The sequence below is a fragment of the Panicum virgatum genome, chromosome 3K, assembly GCF_016808335.1.
Source record: "Panicum virgatum strain AP13 chromosome 3K, P.virgatum_v5, whole genome shotgun sequence".
NCBI classification, from domain to species: domain Eukaryota; kingdom Viridiplantae; phylum Streptophyta; class Magnoliopsida; order Poales; family Poaceae; genus Panicum; species Panicum virgatum.
Genome location: NC_053138.1, coordinates 14109359 through 14125920, shown reverse-complemented (window position 1 = coordinate 14125920; position 16562 = coordinate 14109359). Strand labels below are relative to the sequence as shown.

The window sequence follows — 16562 nt, the reverse complement described above, 5'->3', positions numbered from 1 at the left end:
CCCCCAGGATCTGGATACTGCTTGTGCACTTGCTTCATTGCAGGAAGAGGTGGGGGATTCATCTTGCTGACGGGGATTCCGGCGGTCTGATTCTGGTTCGTCGTTCAAGCCTCAGCTCCGAGGGGCCCTTCCTCTGCCGGCTCCTCCTCCTCGCGACCGGCCATCTCCTGCTATGACTAAGGATGATCGTCACAGTGGGGACGCTGCCCAAGTGAGTTCTCCTGATGCCAAGCTAGCTGCGCTGCGAGCTTATCGTCGTGCCATGGGGCTTTGCTATAGATGTGCTGAAAAGTGGAGCAAAGATCACAAGTGCTCTCCCACAATGCAGTTTCATGCAGTGCAGGAACTCTGGGAATTATTTCAGCTGGAGGATGTGTCTGTCGACAGCCACTCTTTGCATGCCGAGCCCTCAGAGCAATTGTTTTTGGCTATTTCCAAGGCAGCAATGACAGGTCAGGGAGCTTCCCGTACTATGAAGTTCTTGGGTTCTATCCAACATCAGTCTGTATCCATACTTGTTGACTCTGGGAGTTCAAATTCGTTCATCAGTGCTCAGTTGGCTCAGCGGTTGTCTGGAGTTTCTCCTTTGCAGCATTCAATTACAGTGCAAGTTGCTGGCGGTGGTACATTGTCCTGTTCTGCTGTGCTGTCCCAAGCAGTTTGGTTTGTTGGTGACATTGCCTTCCAGTCTGACCTTAGAGTCCTTCCTTTGGCAGCCTATGATATAATCATTGGGATGGATTGGTTGGAGGCTTACAACCCCATGAGTGTTCACTGGAAGCATAAATGGATGGAAATTTCCTATGAGGAGCATAAAGTGCTGTTGCAAGGGGTGGTTCTCGACCTCCCTGAGGAGTTGTTGCTTCAAGTTTGTGTACTCGCTCCTTCAGGGTCCTCACACACTTCTATACAGTTGCTGCCTACTGAAGTTCAGTCCTTGCTAGATCAGTTTGAGCATCTCTTTAAGGAGCCGGTGGGGTTGCCTCCTTCCCGAGCTTGTGACCACGAAATTCCTCTCATACCGGGTGCCCGACCAGTTAACATCCGACTGTACAGGTACCCCCCCAGCACTACGGGATGAAATTGAGAAGCAAGTGTGTGATATGTTGCAGCAAGGAATCATTCAGCCAAGTATCAGTTTGTTCTCATCTCCTGTCCTGTTGGTGAAGAAGAAAGACGGGTCATACAGATTTTGTGTGGATTTTCGCCATCTCAATGTGCTGACTCTTAAATCCAAATTCCCTGTGCCTGTTTTTGATCAGCTTATGGATGAGTTAGCAGGAGCTTCGTGGTTCTCCAACCTTGATTTACGGGCTGGGTTCCACCAGATTTTGTTGAAGCCTGGCGAGGAGTACAAGACGGCTTTCCAAACTCATTTTGGGCAATATGAATTTAGAGTCATGGCCTTTGGCCTTACTGGTGCTCCTGGGTCTTTTCAGGGTGCAATGAATGTTACTTTGGCGCCTGGTCTGCGCAAGTTCGTGATAGTCTTCTTTGATGACATTCTAATATATATAGCCGGTCCTATGAGGAACATCTGCAGCATATTAATTTGGTGTTTCAATGGCTAGCCAAGGATCAATGGAAGTTAAAATTGTCCAAGTGTACATTTGCTCAGCGAACTGTGGCATATTTGGGTCACATTATCAGTGAACAAGGGGTTTCCACTGACCCATCTAAAGTGCAAGCTATAGTGGACTGGCCAGTTCCATAAACTGTTAAAGAGCTCAGGTCCTTCCTTGGTCTAGCTGGCTATTATCGGAAGTTTGTGCGCCACTTCGGCATTGTGTCCAGGCCACTAACTAATTTGTTGAAGAAAGGTACGCTGTTTGTTTGGACTTCTGAGCATGATTCGGCATTTGCAACATTGAAATCTTTCTTGTCGACTGCCCCGGTATTGGCTCTCCCTGATTTTGCTGTCCCTTTTGCAATCGAGACTGATGCCTGTGATAGTGGAGTTGGTGCTGTGTTAATTCAGCGAGGACACCCGCTAGCTTTCATTAGTAAGGCTCTTGGTCCAAGGACAAGAGGGCTGTCTACATATGAAAAGGAATATCTTGCTTTTTTGGTGGCTGGGGAGTAATGGAGGCATTATTTGCAGTGTGGTGAATTCATAATATACACTGATGAAAGGAGTCTAGTCCATTTAAATGAGCAGCGCCTCCACACCCCTTGATAGCAAAAGGTATTCACCAAGTTGCTGGGTTTGTAGTACAAGATAGTGTACAAACAGGGTGCTGACAATGGAGTTGCTGATGCTCTATCAAGAAGATCTTCTGTTGATCAGATCTTGGCCATGTCCTCTAGTACCCCTTTGTGGTTGGCGGCCGTTGTGACATCTTATGCTTCTGATCCTCAGGCTACAGAGTTGATCACTAAGCTGTCTCTCAAGCCTGATTCTGTTCCCAATTATACGCTGTCTGGTGGTGTTCTCAGGTTCAAGAACCGCATATGGATTGGCAATGATAAGGCTCTTCAGTCCCAACTCATTTCTGCAATGCATTCCTCCGCCTTGGGTGGTCACTCTGGCATACCTGTCACTTACAGTAAGCTCAAGCAATACTTCTTTTGGCCGGCGATGAAGTCTTCTATACAACAATATATCCAAGCATGTGGCATCTGTCAGCAAGCTAAGCCTGATCGGGCTCTCTACCCTGGTCTGCTCCAACCGTTGCCCGTCCCAGATTCAGCATGGCAGATGGTCTCTCTTGATTTTGTGGAAGGCCTTCCTCGGTCAGGTTCCTACAACTCAATTCTCGTGGTGGTGGACAAGTTTTCCAAATTTGCTCATTTCATTCCACTCCGACACCCATTCACTGCTCTTTCTGTTGCTAAGGCATATATGGATAATGTGTATAAGCTTCATGGCCTTTCGCTGTCCCTTGTTTCTGATCGTGACCGTGTGTTCACAAGCAAGCTTTGGCAGGAGCTGTTCTGTTTGGCTGGTTTCCAACTGCGCATGAGCTCATCTTATCATCCGCAGACCGACGGACAGACAGAGCGCGTCAATCAATGTATGGAGACGTTCCTTCGCTGTTTCGTTCATGCCTGCTCGACGAGATGGATTCAATGGCTCTCCCTGGCTGAGTTTTGGTATAATACGAGCTGTCATTCTGCTATGGGGCATTCTCCGTTTGAAGTGCTCTACGGTCACTCCCTGCGTCACTTTGGTCTGGATTCCGCGTCTGCTATCTCTGTGCGGACTTATCTGATTGGCTGCATGAACGGGAAGTGATGCAAGGGCTTGTGAAGCAGCATTTGTTGCGTGCCCAGGAACGGATGAAGCGCCAAGCTGACAACCGGTCAGAGCGTTGTTTCAATGTTGGAGACTCTGTTTTCCTTAAGTTGCAGCCATATGTCCAGACGTCACTTGCACCAAGAGCTAATCAGAAGTTGTCCTTCAAGTTTTTTGGCCCTTTTCGCGTGCTGGAGCGTATTGGTTCTGTTGCCTACAGGTTGGAGCTTCCGCCGTCAGCTTCCATTCACCCGGTGTTTCATGTGTCGCAACTCAAGAAGGCAGTGGGTGATCAGGCTGTTTCTCCTGTGCTGCCAGATAGCTCTGCCTACTATCAAGTGCCAGAACGTGTGCTCCAGCGTCGTCTCTCTCCTGGTGATCGTCCTGTACTCCAAGGATTGATCAAATGGTCTGGTTTGCCCTCTTCGTTGGCAACCTGGGAGAACATGGCTGATCTTCGACGACGCTTTCCACGAGCAGCGACTTGGGGGCAAGTCGCTTCGCAAGAGGAGGGGAGTGTTGGCACAGTATCCCGCTCTAGCCCAAGGCCCAGGTGTGACGCCCGGCCCAACGTCCGTGTCCATGGCCCAGAGTGGCAGATATAGTCTGAGTGGGAGAGGAAGAGAGCTAATCAGTTTTGGTACTCCAACAATATTATTCCCTTAACGAAGACGACCTCTCTTCGTCGTCCTCCTCTCCGCCTCTGCTTGCTTCTCCGATCTCTCTGACTCCTTCTTCCTTCTCCCTCCGCTACCAATCTGCTAACATCTCACCACTTTCCAAATTTCAAACTGAACATTTTTTTACTGCAGGTAACATGCACAGCCAGGCTATAGGTAACTAACTGCAGATTCAGAGTTCAGACACAGCCACACATACAGTATCAGCAACAAGCTGGAGAGCCGGTGCACGGAGCAGAGGAGAGGACCTGTTAAAAATTACAGCGAGTCAGTGAGGGAACCTAAGGATATACTAGCCTATCCGCGATTCAGCGCAGCGCAGCCAAACACCGTGTTCGGCAGGCTGGAGCTGGAGGCTGGAGCTGGAGTGATGTGAGAGAAAAATACGGTTACTTGACTAGTGGCTGGAGGCTGGAGCTGGAGTGATGTGAGAGAGAAATACTGTAGGGCTAGAGGGCTGGAGACCAGCCGAACGCAGTGAAAGTTGGCGCAGAGCCTGTGGAAGTTTCTCTCTTAACGACCCTCTGAACTGATGCGCGCTATGGATTATGGAACGGGCTTAGTCAGTGAGTTGCGGAAGCAGGAACGGGGACGGGACCGGATGACAAGCATAAGACGCCGCCGGGCTTTGTCAGTACCTGGAGAGCACATTTCGGATTCTCTCCTCCCATGAACACGGATAAAGATGCTCCTCGCTTCTTTCTTTTTTTTTTTATCTCGGATGCATGCTATGGCTCAGTTCAGTTTCTGCTCGATCATGTAAGCTGACACGCGGTCAATCGGAGTTACCGTTGCCTTAATTTTTATAGGGAAGTAGCTACCATTGCCGATCGCCGTTGATTGACAGACATAAAGGGTGCTGATGGCCAATTCATGGGCATTTGCTTCGCGGGGGGCGTTATGGGGCCTTTACCGGGCCACCCTTAGCCCCGATTGGCCAGGAGGTTGCGGGCCTACCTAGCTTCCGGCCTTTTTACCTGCAGGGGGTCTCTTTATTTCGGCCGAGGTAAAAGTCAATCGTACGTCCTCAGCCCATTGAGGCGTTTTGAAGAGATGAGTGGATGGATTTTCATGGCGCTCTTCTGAGTACCAGGTGCGACTCGGAGGCAAATCATCACAGAAGGTCCATTCTCATCTCTACTCCCACCGCCGGATCCGCCACCGCTTGCCGGCACTGCCCACCCACCACACACGGCCACCTTCCACACATCTTTCTTGTCCCCGCCGCTGGCCACCGCCCACCGGGGGTCCAACCCCCGGTTAGCCGCCGGTGCTCCCGTGCCGCCTCACCTTCGCCGCCGGCCGAACCGCCACCACCCTTGGACCAGTGCCGACCTTCCCTCCAGAGCTGCCAGTCATGGAAGCCACTCCTGCCCCCGGCCGGCTGACAGCCCTCCCCCCACCTCCCACCCCTCGCCGGTCCCCCCACCTTCCACCCACGCCTCCCTCCCCAAAACCGACTGGCGTGGCTATGAGGAAGAAACACGGTTACCCGGGTCCAGGATAGAGACCGAGCGCGGAGGTTCTGTGACGCTTGCTCTGAGCATTTGCGGATCTTCAGAGCCCGGTTAAAAGTCAATCCATTCCCGCGTCATCAACTACTATCACCACATCAGCTACCACGCGTTAAGGGCGGCCAAGCCCCGTTTGCGTATTACATTACATCAGCCACCGGGCTAGCTTACCTAGCCGGTTGACCAGAAACAGTACGTGTTACTGTACTATTCAGGCAAGGAGACTTTGTTACTGTAATGTACTCTACAGGACAAGGACGTGTGCAGCTGCACGCATGCGCTGGTCGTGGCGTAAGGAAGATGTACTAATGCGCGCTGTCAACTCGTGCCATGTTCTTCGGCTGCCGTCCGTTTGGATCGATCGAGGGGGTCGACGCTGGAACTGACGGCGACGGAGGGGACGGGCAACACTACTAATCCCTCGAGGCAGCCTACACCGTGGATCGGAACGCCACGCTGGTCATCGATCGATGCTGTGCTCCAGGCCCGTGCTGGTGCTGTCCTCCTCATCTCGGAGGAAGAGGCTCGATCAGAGGGTGGTCCTCCTCATAGGATGGATGAGGACGATGACTCGTCCAGGCCAAGTGGCAGGAGCCACAGCTAGCACGGCACGCGCGCGCGGGTGCACGGACGGCGCACCCGTCCAAATCGATCGTAGCCGCAATGCAAAAATCCGCGGCGATCCATGTCAGCGTCCGGTCCCGGTGCACTTCTTGGAAATATTCGTGTTGACTCGGCATGATCCTGCTGGTCGATCGCCAGCGCCGACATGAAACCCGTTCTTCCCCGTTTCTCCAATTGCAATTAGCGGTTTACTAAGAGCTAATTAAGTCCTGTTCACAGCCCAAAAAATAAGTCCCGATTTTGTTTTCAACGGTAGATAGCTTGTGTATGTACACACGCACACACGTGACCGAAGCAACAAGTGCACAATCGACCGGTACACCTGAGGTCACCACAATGGCGGCGCAGCGCTTTGCTCGTCCGCTCTTCCATTCGCGAGCTCGATGGCGCCGTGGCGTGCGCGTGGACTCGGAATGGACAGTTCGATCGAGGAGCCCGACCCAATCCGTCACCACCACCCGCCGGCGGGCGGTGCCCACCCCAAGTAGGCGACACGGCAGAACCAGCGGCCACGCGTGCCGGAAAAGCGCAAAGCGCACGCGCAATCTTGCGCCACGGATCCATCATCCATGGACAGCCACTTCATCCATCCTCCGAGCGCCCAGGCGCCGGAGTCCCAGGCAGCGCACATGCATGCATGCTCGAAAGATTCCCGGTCTGCACTGCGCGAGGGTGACAAGACATTGGCCGTTGCTTTAGCTTATGGCTCTCGATCTCTCCTCCTCCCTTTCCGTCGGTTGACAATTGGGAAAGTCAAATGAATAACAAATGGGTGCACGACCCAAGAGGGGGAAGTAGCAGCACTATTAAACTCGCTGTTAGCATGTCAATGATGGGATGCTATTTGCGCGTAAACAAACTCGAGCCCGGAGCATGATTCCAGGTTTATTCTGCAGTCCATCCACCTGCCAGGTGTAGTGTTGTAGCGCTGCACATGTTTTTCTTTTCTTTTCTTTCCCGGGTTCTGACCCGAGAGCAGAGGGATCTCTCTCTCTCTCTCTCTCTCTCTCTCTCTCTCTCTCTCTCTCTCTCTCTCTCTCTCTCTCTCTCTCTCTCTCTCTCTCTCTCTCTCTCTCTCTCTCTCTCTCTCTCCCGTTTGACATTTGGAGCAAAGTCAAATGAAAACAACACGGGAGGGCTCGCTAGATGTCTCGCCTGCCGCGGCTGCCACGCGATCGATATACGGCACGTGAGCGCGGGATAGATTAGCTAGGCCGGCCCGGCTGATGACTGGTGGTTTGCGTGCGGATCCCTGACGTGATGATGGAGCTTTTTTTTATCCGGCCGATCCGGCCCCGGCGAGTGCACTGAGCAATCGCCGGCGATCTCCGTGCCCACCACTACCCGGTGACCGGCCGTTCTCTTTGACTTTCCAGCATCGGTCCATTGCGCTAGCTGCCTGCGCCCCCCACTATATATGTATATGCAACCGCATACTGACACACTCGCACACGCCTAGCAGCTCATACATACATACAAAGCCAAAGTCAACCACGCCTCCCCTCCATATATGAACCTCACCTTCATACCCGAACACGATCGATCCCCAAGCTGTTAGCTAGCGCCGTCATGGAGTGCTCCAACAACGACTGGGATCTGCAGGCCGTCGTGCGGAGCTGCGGCACGGCCGCCGCCGCGTGTGGCAGCGGTGGTAGCTCGGAAGCGCCGGCGGCTGCGGCGGAGGCTCGGCGGGGAATTCACGTCGGCCGTGCGGCGGCGGCGGCCCCGGAGTTTCTCGTCGGGAGACCAGTGCGCCCGGCGGCGGCGTTGCGCGACCTGGACTACTTGGGCTCGGACCACGAGCTGGCGCCGTTCTCGATCACGCCGTCCGGTGAGCGCGGGGCGCCGCCGCTCGACCACGAGGTGCTCATCTCTTTCCCGGCCGCCTCCACGTCCGGGCAGCAGCTGCTGCGGCCGAGGAAGCAGCCCGGCGGCCGCAAGCCGGGCGTCCGCACTCCCAGGCCAAAACGAAGGTAGAGAATTTTCGCAGCCTAATTATTAGCATGATCAATGATCATGACGATGATTTATTTGTTTCCATGAACACTTGAACAGATGCTAACTGATTGATTTGGTGCAGCAAGAAGAGCCAGCTGAAGAAGGTGGTGTGCGAGGTGCCGGTGGCCGACGGCGGCGTGTCCACGGACCTGTGGGCGTGGCGCAAGTACGGCCAGAAGCCCATAAAGGGCTCGCCGTACCCAAGGTACGTGACATCCCTGCAGCCTCTCTTCTCGTCCAAGCACATGCATGTACTTTCTTTGCACACAGCTGACTGATCGACCATCTGGTTCTGCAAATCCTGCGCTCGTACGTGTCTTCAGGGGGTACTACAAGTGCAGCAGCCTCAAGGCGTGCATGGCGCGGAAGCTGGTGGAGCGCAGCCCGGCCAAGCCCGGGGTGCTCGTCGTCACCTACATCGCCGAGCACTGCCACGCGGTGCCGACGATGCTCAACGCGCTCGCTGGCACCACGCGGCACCGGCCGGCGTCCCACGGCGCGTCGGACGAGGCGTCCGGCTCCGGCAGGCGCGAGGAGGACAGCGCCGACGCGTCCTCCATGACCACCGCGGACGGAGGCGGCGCGGAGACGGCCGATGACGACGAGAACGAGCCGTGGCAGGTGGACGTGGCGGCGCTCGACGAATATCCGCTGGATGACTTCCTGGGGCCCTTTGATGACGACTTCGATCGGTTTTTCGAGGACGACGGCGGCGTTCTTGAGCGCCGGGTGTCGCTGTAGTTGGGACTTTCGGGAGCAGAGGGCAACTGATCATTGACTGCAAATTGTCTCTTTGATTATTCTTCCTCCTTCAATCAAGAGAGGTTGGTGTCTTGTCTATGGATGCAACTAGACGGAAAACTGTGCTGCATGCGTACAGTTGACCGTCAGTGTGTCGGGCAACATCTCTAGCCTGATGAAAGGATGGATACTTTATACACGCACGACGGCCTTGATGCATCAATTTGTTTGTCAGGGTTCAAGGTTCATGGCCGGATGCGACGACATCTCAAGGAAAACGCCTCCTGCGTCACTTCCTGTTGCCCGTTAAGATGACGCCACTTGGATGCATATGCGGAGCTCCCCATGCCGCAGGGTGGGGCACCTGCCCCACCTACTGGCGGAGTAGCACCACTAGCACCCCTTCTATCTTCCTCCCTTCCGGCGAGCCGGCGAGCAGAGCGGCGTCGCGGCGGGCGGCGGCGGCCGTCCTCCTCTGCTCCGTGACGACTTACGAGAGGAACCAAGTGAAAATGAGAGAGAAATAAAGGCCCAGTAAGCCCAATAGCCGCCGGCCCAAGAAGTAGCTCCCCCAAATCCCTAATTCTCCCGACCTCCCCGTGCCCGCAGGCTGTAGCCCCGCGCCCCCGCTCCAATCCGCACCGGCGCCGCGCCTCCGGCTCCGACGGTCCGGCCTCCGGCCCTCCGCCGCCCGCCGCCTCCTCTGACTGGAGCGTCGTCGTGTCGAGTCGCCTCGGCTAGAGGCGCCCCGGCTGACCGGCCGCCGAGCTGCGCGGCACCAGCCCCGGCCCAAGCGCCGGCGGGCGGCTGCGCCTCTGATGGTGGAGGAGGGCGACGCCGGCGAGCCGATGAGCGCCGCTGGCGAGCCGACGAGCGCCGGAGGATCAAAGGTGAGTTTTGCCCCAGCTAAAATTCCTGGCGAGCTCCGCCACTGCTTGGATGCATGTATGAAATGACATGGATTATAAATCCTATAGTCCTTGACAAAACAATTAAGGCGTAGTAGGTACTTTAAGAATTAGACCATCAGTTCTCTGGCACGGTTGCACTGCTCCATGGTTCATTGGTTCAGAACAATAAAAGCTATAGTCGGATCAAAATATGTTTAAGATTAAGTGATTAAGTGATGATTAATTTAGTGCATCCATCTTACTATTACAAATTAAAGGTTTCTTTAAAGACTCCACGTGAAACCACCTAAGATCCTAGGTGGGCACTTTAAAGAAATAGAGAAATTCTAAAAAAATTCACAAAAATCAGAAACATCTGTGCATCATCAATCTGACAACTCTAATCATAATAGTCGTTGAATCTGTTATCTTTTCTAATAAATTACTCATATCTGTCATTATAAAAATAGACTAAAGTAACCCCTAAATATGTATCTAAATTACCCACCGTTGCCCTTATAAAAAATATAAAGCAACCCCCTAATCTTCGTGTAAATTACCGACCTATGCTATTATAAAAACAATTCAAATGACCCCTACATTTGCATATAAAGTATCCAACTATATCACTATTAAAAGTTAAAGTAACCTCTAAATCTGAATCTAAATTATATAATATAACAAAATATCACTACTACACAAATCTTAACGAAGGCGGTAAAAAACTACTAACCGAGGCGATGCGGGCAACCCCAACCGTCTCAGAGCAAAGGTCACGGTAAATGCTCTATTTTCCGAGACGGCTTTGCTACCCACCTCAGTTAATCAAATTTAAAAAATATAAAAATTAGAAAACCCGTGGACAGGCCCGCCAAACCCATCCACAAGCCTGCCGAGCCATCCACGAGCAGCCGCCCTGCACCCAATGCGCCGCCGCCGGATCCACGCCGCCAGGCCCCGCAGCTGATGAGCCCCTGCCCGGAAATCCATTCCACAAGCGCGCGTTAATAGGTTTCCTGGCGCACGACGAGACAGCAACCCAATCTGCCTGTGCGAGTATGTCGTGTATCTCTATCTATGAGACAGAGGCTTAGCTGTCTAGCTTAAGTCCGTACGTGAGACACTCGTGCACACGTATTACTTTTACATTTTTTTTCTTTTCTTTCTAAAGTGTTCCTTTGAGTTCGGTTAAACTAAATTTTCTTTACCAATATTTTTACATTCTATTGTTATCTCTTGAGAAGTTTTTATTTGATAAATGCTTCATTGAAATTATACTAAAAAATTTATGAAAAGTTGGATATAGTGAACTTATGTGTACAAGTTGTGCGAAAAATTTTCCTGATAATATTATCGTGGGGGTTATGCTAAAAATCCTTCGATAAGTTTTCTAAAAAAAAGTTATACATGTAAGTTGTATATCATGGAAAACTTATAATAAAGAATATCTTCTGCGAAGTTGATTAAAAGAAGTTATACGTAAAAATTTTGTGTATCACGAATTTTTGGTGAAAAATATTCCCTGAGTAGTAGTTTGGAAAAAGATTATATACAAAACTTTTATGTACAAGTCATAAGTTTCCAAAACAAGAAAGTTGAGGAAGAGAAATATTACCTAAAAGGGGAAAACGCGGCCCTGTCCGAGATTGCGCGCTCGCGGGGCTCCTGGCGCATGCGCGCTGATTAGATGGCCCCGCCCCCGCCGCCGCACCCAACAGCCGCCGTGCCACGAAGCCTGCCGAGTTCGTGTCGCCGCCCTGCTGCCGGATCCACGCCTCCGCGCCCCGCGACCGCCATGCCGCCACCCTGCCTCTGGAATCGAGCCGCCGAACCTGCCGAGCCCGGGCCCCCACCCCGCCGCGGGCACCGTCCGCCTGCCTCCGCGCCCACCCCATGTGGATCCGCCGCCGCACCCGCCGCCGCGGCCACCGGCTGCCTGCCTCCGCCCCGCCCCGTGTGGATCCGGTACCGAAGAAGGAAGAGGGGCCTCGGTAGCAGGGGAGAGGGAGGAGGGAGAGGGGCACGCCGCCGACAGCTCAGTGGTAGGGAGGCCGAGGGAGAGGGAGGAGAGGAAATGAGTAAGAAACCCTAAAGTCTTGTGTACATATATGTGTGTTTGCAACTGGGCTTTTTGGACTAGCAGGCTTGGCCTGATTTACTGAGGCGGTTGAGTTACAATATCCGTCTCGGTTGAGTTACATGAAGCATACTTGAAGTAATTGATCAGGGGGGAGTGTTAGAAATAATGTGTGTGGTCAGTGTTAGAAATAATGTGTGTGTGATCAAATAGCGTAAGCACGTGATTAACATGTGGGCGTGTTTGGGAGCACTCCAACTCCGGAAAAATAACTCCGAAGTAGCAACTCCATGTTTTTGCAGCTCCACTCTAGAAACTCCAGACAAACATAGATGTGATGAACATGTTTGGCTAATAGCATAACTCCAACTCTACGAATTAGATATTTTATTGTGAATAGTCCATTCTACCCTTGTGAGTGGGCCCGCATGTCAGTCTCTCCTCTTGTCCCCTCGTCTTCCTCCTCTGCTTGTCCCTGGCCCTCCCGCCGGCGTTGCCCAAGCTCTTCCCGGCGGCGCAGGGCCTGGTGAGGCTAAGCTTGCTCAAGAGGCTGTGGAACAGAGGGTGCCCAACCTCACCGGCACCATTGGCCGGTGCCCCACCTCGCCGGTCATCCCTGTTCCCAACTGACAACTCAAATCAAATCCTCGGCCGTGCCTTGCTCCCCATTCGCCATCGGGTCGAGCTCCCCATCTATTGCCGAGCCGAGCTCTACATCCTCCTCGCCATGTCCATGGATGTGGCGAGCTCACACCAGCCACGGAGGGCGTGCAGTAGGCGGCAGCTTGGGGCGCTGGCTGCGGATCGGAAGAGGAGGTGGCGGCCAGAGGCGGCAGCTGCGGATCAGAAGATGAGGCGGCGGCTGCGGTGTCAGGGGAGACGGCGATGGGCGCGCTGGGAGAGAAGAGAACGGGAGGGAGGGGACGGGACGGACTCTTTTTTTCGCTCGTGAACCGGTATAGGAGATATGTAATCAGTGGCATGGTGGATAAATATTCAATAACTCCATGAGAATGTTTATATTAGCTATTTTTTGAGCACCCCTTGAAGAGCTCCAAGAAAAGCATGGACTTGGCCTTCAACTCCAGAGTTTTTTCGGAGTTGGAGTTGCTGGAGCTGGACGCATTTGGCATGACACGTTGGTGGAGTTGATGGAGTTTTTGGAGTGGAGCTCTCCCAAACATGCCCTAGTCAGTTAATCCCATCATTAGTTGCTAATGATGGGACGCGTCTGCGTGGAAATGGCCCCTTCGAAAGGGGCATGTCCTTCCGGACCGGCATTTGTTACTTGGGTACAAATATGTAATTGTTGTTCATCAATCATTAAGAAGAGAATCATTGTTCATCCATTCATAGTTTTAATTTAACACTAACAAAATGAGAGGGTGCGATGATGACGTGCATGACCCTAGTCTCTCTCAACCCCTTGAATGCTAGGGGGCCTAGGGGGCTCGAGCCCCCCTGCTGCATGGGAGTTTTTTTTTGACACAACTAGGAGGTAGAGTTTATTGATCAAGAAAAGTTACATCATTTGATAAAAGATCAACAATAAAAGCTAGGGGGATCGTCGTCCCAAATACAGTAAATCTTTGAGATCATAGCTTTCTTTGCTAATTCATGGGCCACCTGGTTTGTTTCTCTTCTGCAATGCTCGATGGAGATCTTCTGAAATCCTAACCAAATAGTAATACACTCATCATATATAGATGCCGCTGAGTTTGCTGTAAATCCTCCATCTCCCATGATTTCAACAACCTCCATACAATCAGATTGAATTATAATCCGGTTGCAACCTGCATGTTGTGCTAACATCAAACCTTCTTTGAGAGCATATGCTTCAGCCATTGGCGCATCAACTACATGGGAGATAAAATTATTTGAAGCTATCACCATTGTTCCTGAACTGTCCCGGATAACAGCTCCCATGCTCCCGCATCCCATGTCCTCATCAAAAGAAGCATCAATGTTTAGCATGATTGTATCCTCTGGTGGCTTCCTCCATCCTTGGCTGATCTTGATACCTTTTTTTGCCAGTCATCTTATAATTCTTCGTGAGGGTAGCAATAGACAGGCCAGATTTTGCTGGTCGTTGGACACTTTCCCCATGCGTAAACTGCCTTCTCTCCCACCATAGATACCACCCACCTGTTAGAATGAGCTCTGCAAGTCCTACTCCCAGCGTTTGCAAATATTATCCTCTTCTAATACATTCTTCTAGGATGACGGAGCCTGATTGGTTAGTTGACAATAATTGTTCTATCTTCTCCCAAACTCCTATCGATCTCCATACAACCTTTGCCCGGTCACATGTGAAAATTATATGTCTAATATCTTCTGCCCCATTCTGGCAAACTGGACAGCCTGACACGTGAGATATGTGTATGTTAGCCAGAATGGCTTGGCATGGAATCAAGCCGTGGAGAGCTCTCCACCCAAAATTTTTATTTTTGCCGGCACATCCAATTTCCAGAGCTGCTTCCAGACAGTTGTATTGCTCACTCCACCCCTCTGATCATTCATATGCTGCCCAAATATTCTCTTCCATTCACCATGGTATGCGGAATTGACCGAAAAAATAACATTCCTATTATAGTGCCACGCAACATCATCTCTCCCAGAAGTGATTGGTATTTGAAGAATCCGGTTTACATCCACATCCCAAAAAATAGACCTCACGAGCCTTACATCCCAAGTTGAATCAATAGGATTGATAAGCTCATCAACTGTAGTAATGATGTTGTTACCTCTGGGCATTGCAATCTTCAGATTATGGCTCCCAGGGATCCAATTATCCTCCCAAATATTAATATGAGAACCATCTCCAACCCTCCAAATATACCTTGTTTAAAACAATCAAGGCCTGCTAAAATACTTTGCCATGTATATGAGCATCCACTTCTCATTCTAGCCTTCAACAGTTTGCCATCAGGGTAATAACGGGCTCTTAATACTCTCGCACACAAGGAATCAGGTTCACTAAGCAGTCCCCACACTTGCTTTGCTAACATAGCCAAGTTGAAAGATTGCAGATCTCTGAAACCCATCCCTCCTTTTTCCTTTTGGCATACATAATTTCCACCACTCCAGCCAATGAATTCTCTTATGATCACTGTCATCACCCCACCAGAATTGCGATATAGCACTTGTTATTCCTTTACAAATGTTTTTAGGAATTTTAAACACCATCATCGTGAATACCGGTACAGCTTGAGCAATGGATTTTATAAGAATCTCTTTACCACCCATGCTTAGAGTTTTCTCCTTCCAACCATTTATTCTCTTAGAGACCCTGTCTATTAAGTGGCGAAAACAATCACTCCGATCTGCTCCCACCAAAGCTGGTAAGCCCAAATACTTGTCACTTAAAGACTCGGTCATTATGTTCAAAGTTTCACAAACCTCCGCTTTCACCTCCGTATCTATAATGCTAGAGAAAAATATGCTTGATTTTGTGTTGTTGGTTTGGAAAACTCTAGAACTCTATTTCCTTGATAGGCTACAAATATATATACATAATACATGGGCCATTGGGCCTCCACACACACACATACAGTCCAACACTCCCCCTCAAGATGGGTGATAGATATCTATCATTCCCATCTTGTCACATGCAACATTACAATCTTTTCCTCCCAAGCCCTTAGTCAGACTATCCGCTATTTGACCTCCAGAGTTTACATATCTTAATTCTATAGTTCCATCATCCAACTTTTCCTTGATGAAGAAACGATCTATCTCCACGTGCTTCGTTCTATCATGCTGAATTGGGTTATTTGCAATATTGATTGATGATATGTTATCACACCAAACTCTCAATGGACCTTTTCTCAACACATTCAACTCTGATAAAAGATTCTTTACCCACAACATCTCGCTTACCACAAGAGACATAGCTCTATACTCAGCTTCAGCTATTGAACGAGACACAACTGATTGTTTTTTGCTCCTCCATGACACCAAGTTTCCACCAACAAAGACGCAATAGCCAGAAGTCGATCTCCTATCATCAAGACAGCTTGCCCAATCAGCATCACAATAACCTTCTATATTTAGATGACCATGGCTCTTGAACATAAGTCCCTTTCCAGGGCTACTCTTCAAATATCGTAGTATCCGATAAACCACATCCAAATGTCCACTTCTTGGATCATGCATATAACGACTTACAACACTCACAGCATAAGAAATATCAGGTATTGTATGACATAAGTAGATGAGTCTTCCCACAAGCCTTTGGTAGGTCTCTTTATTCACCGGATCACCAGATTCAGCACATAACTTGTGGTTTGGATCGATAGGTGTTGATAAAGGCCGACAACCAAGCATGCCAGTCTCACTAAGTAAATCTAATACATACTTTCTCTGTGAGAGGACTATACCTTTCGGAGAACGAGCAATCTCAATGCCAAGAAAGTACCTGAGTTGACCAAGATCCTTCACCTCAAATTCCTTACTCAAATTTTTCTTTAGGTGATTAATTTCTTTTTCATCATCACCTGTGATGATGATATCATCCACATATACAGCCAGAACTACAATGCGCCGCCCAAAATGTTGATAGAATACGGTGTGATCCCCATTACATTGTTTGTATCCCATTCCACACAAAGCACGTCTGAACCTATCGAACCATGCTCGTGGAGACTGCTTGAGGCCATACAAAGATTTCTTCAGTCTACAAACCTTCCCGACTGCCTCAGGTTTTGAAAAACCAGGAGGAATCTCCATATACACCTCCTCCTGAAGATCACCATGCAAGAAGGCATTCTTAACATCCAGTTGGTGCAATGGCCAATCAAAGTT

General features: G+C 50.6%; 1 protein-coding gene across 1 annotated transcript; it reads left to right on the top strand.

Moving 5' to 3' along the window:
* Positions 1-7487: 7487 nt before the first annotated feature.
* On the top strand, positions 7488-9011 carry LOC120697715 (WRKY transcription factor 22-like). The gene is made up of 3 exons (XM_039981016.1): positions 7488-8026; positions 8134-8256; positions 8375-9011. The coding sequence occupies exons 1-3, from the start codon at positions 7623-7625 to the stop codon at positions 8790-8792; spliced, it is 945 nt and encodes a 314-aa protein (XP_039836950.1). The 5' UTR covers positions 7488-7622; the 3' UTR covers positions 8793-9011.
* The last annotated feature ends 7551 nt before the right edge of the window (positions 9012-16562 follow it).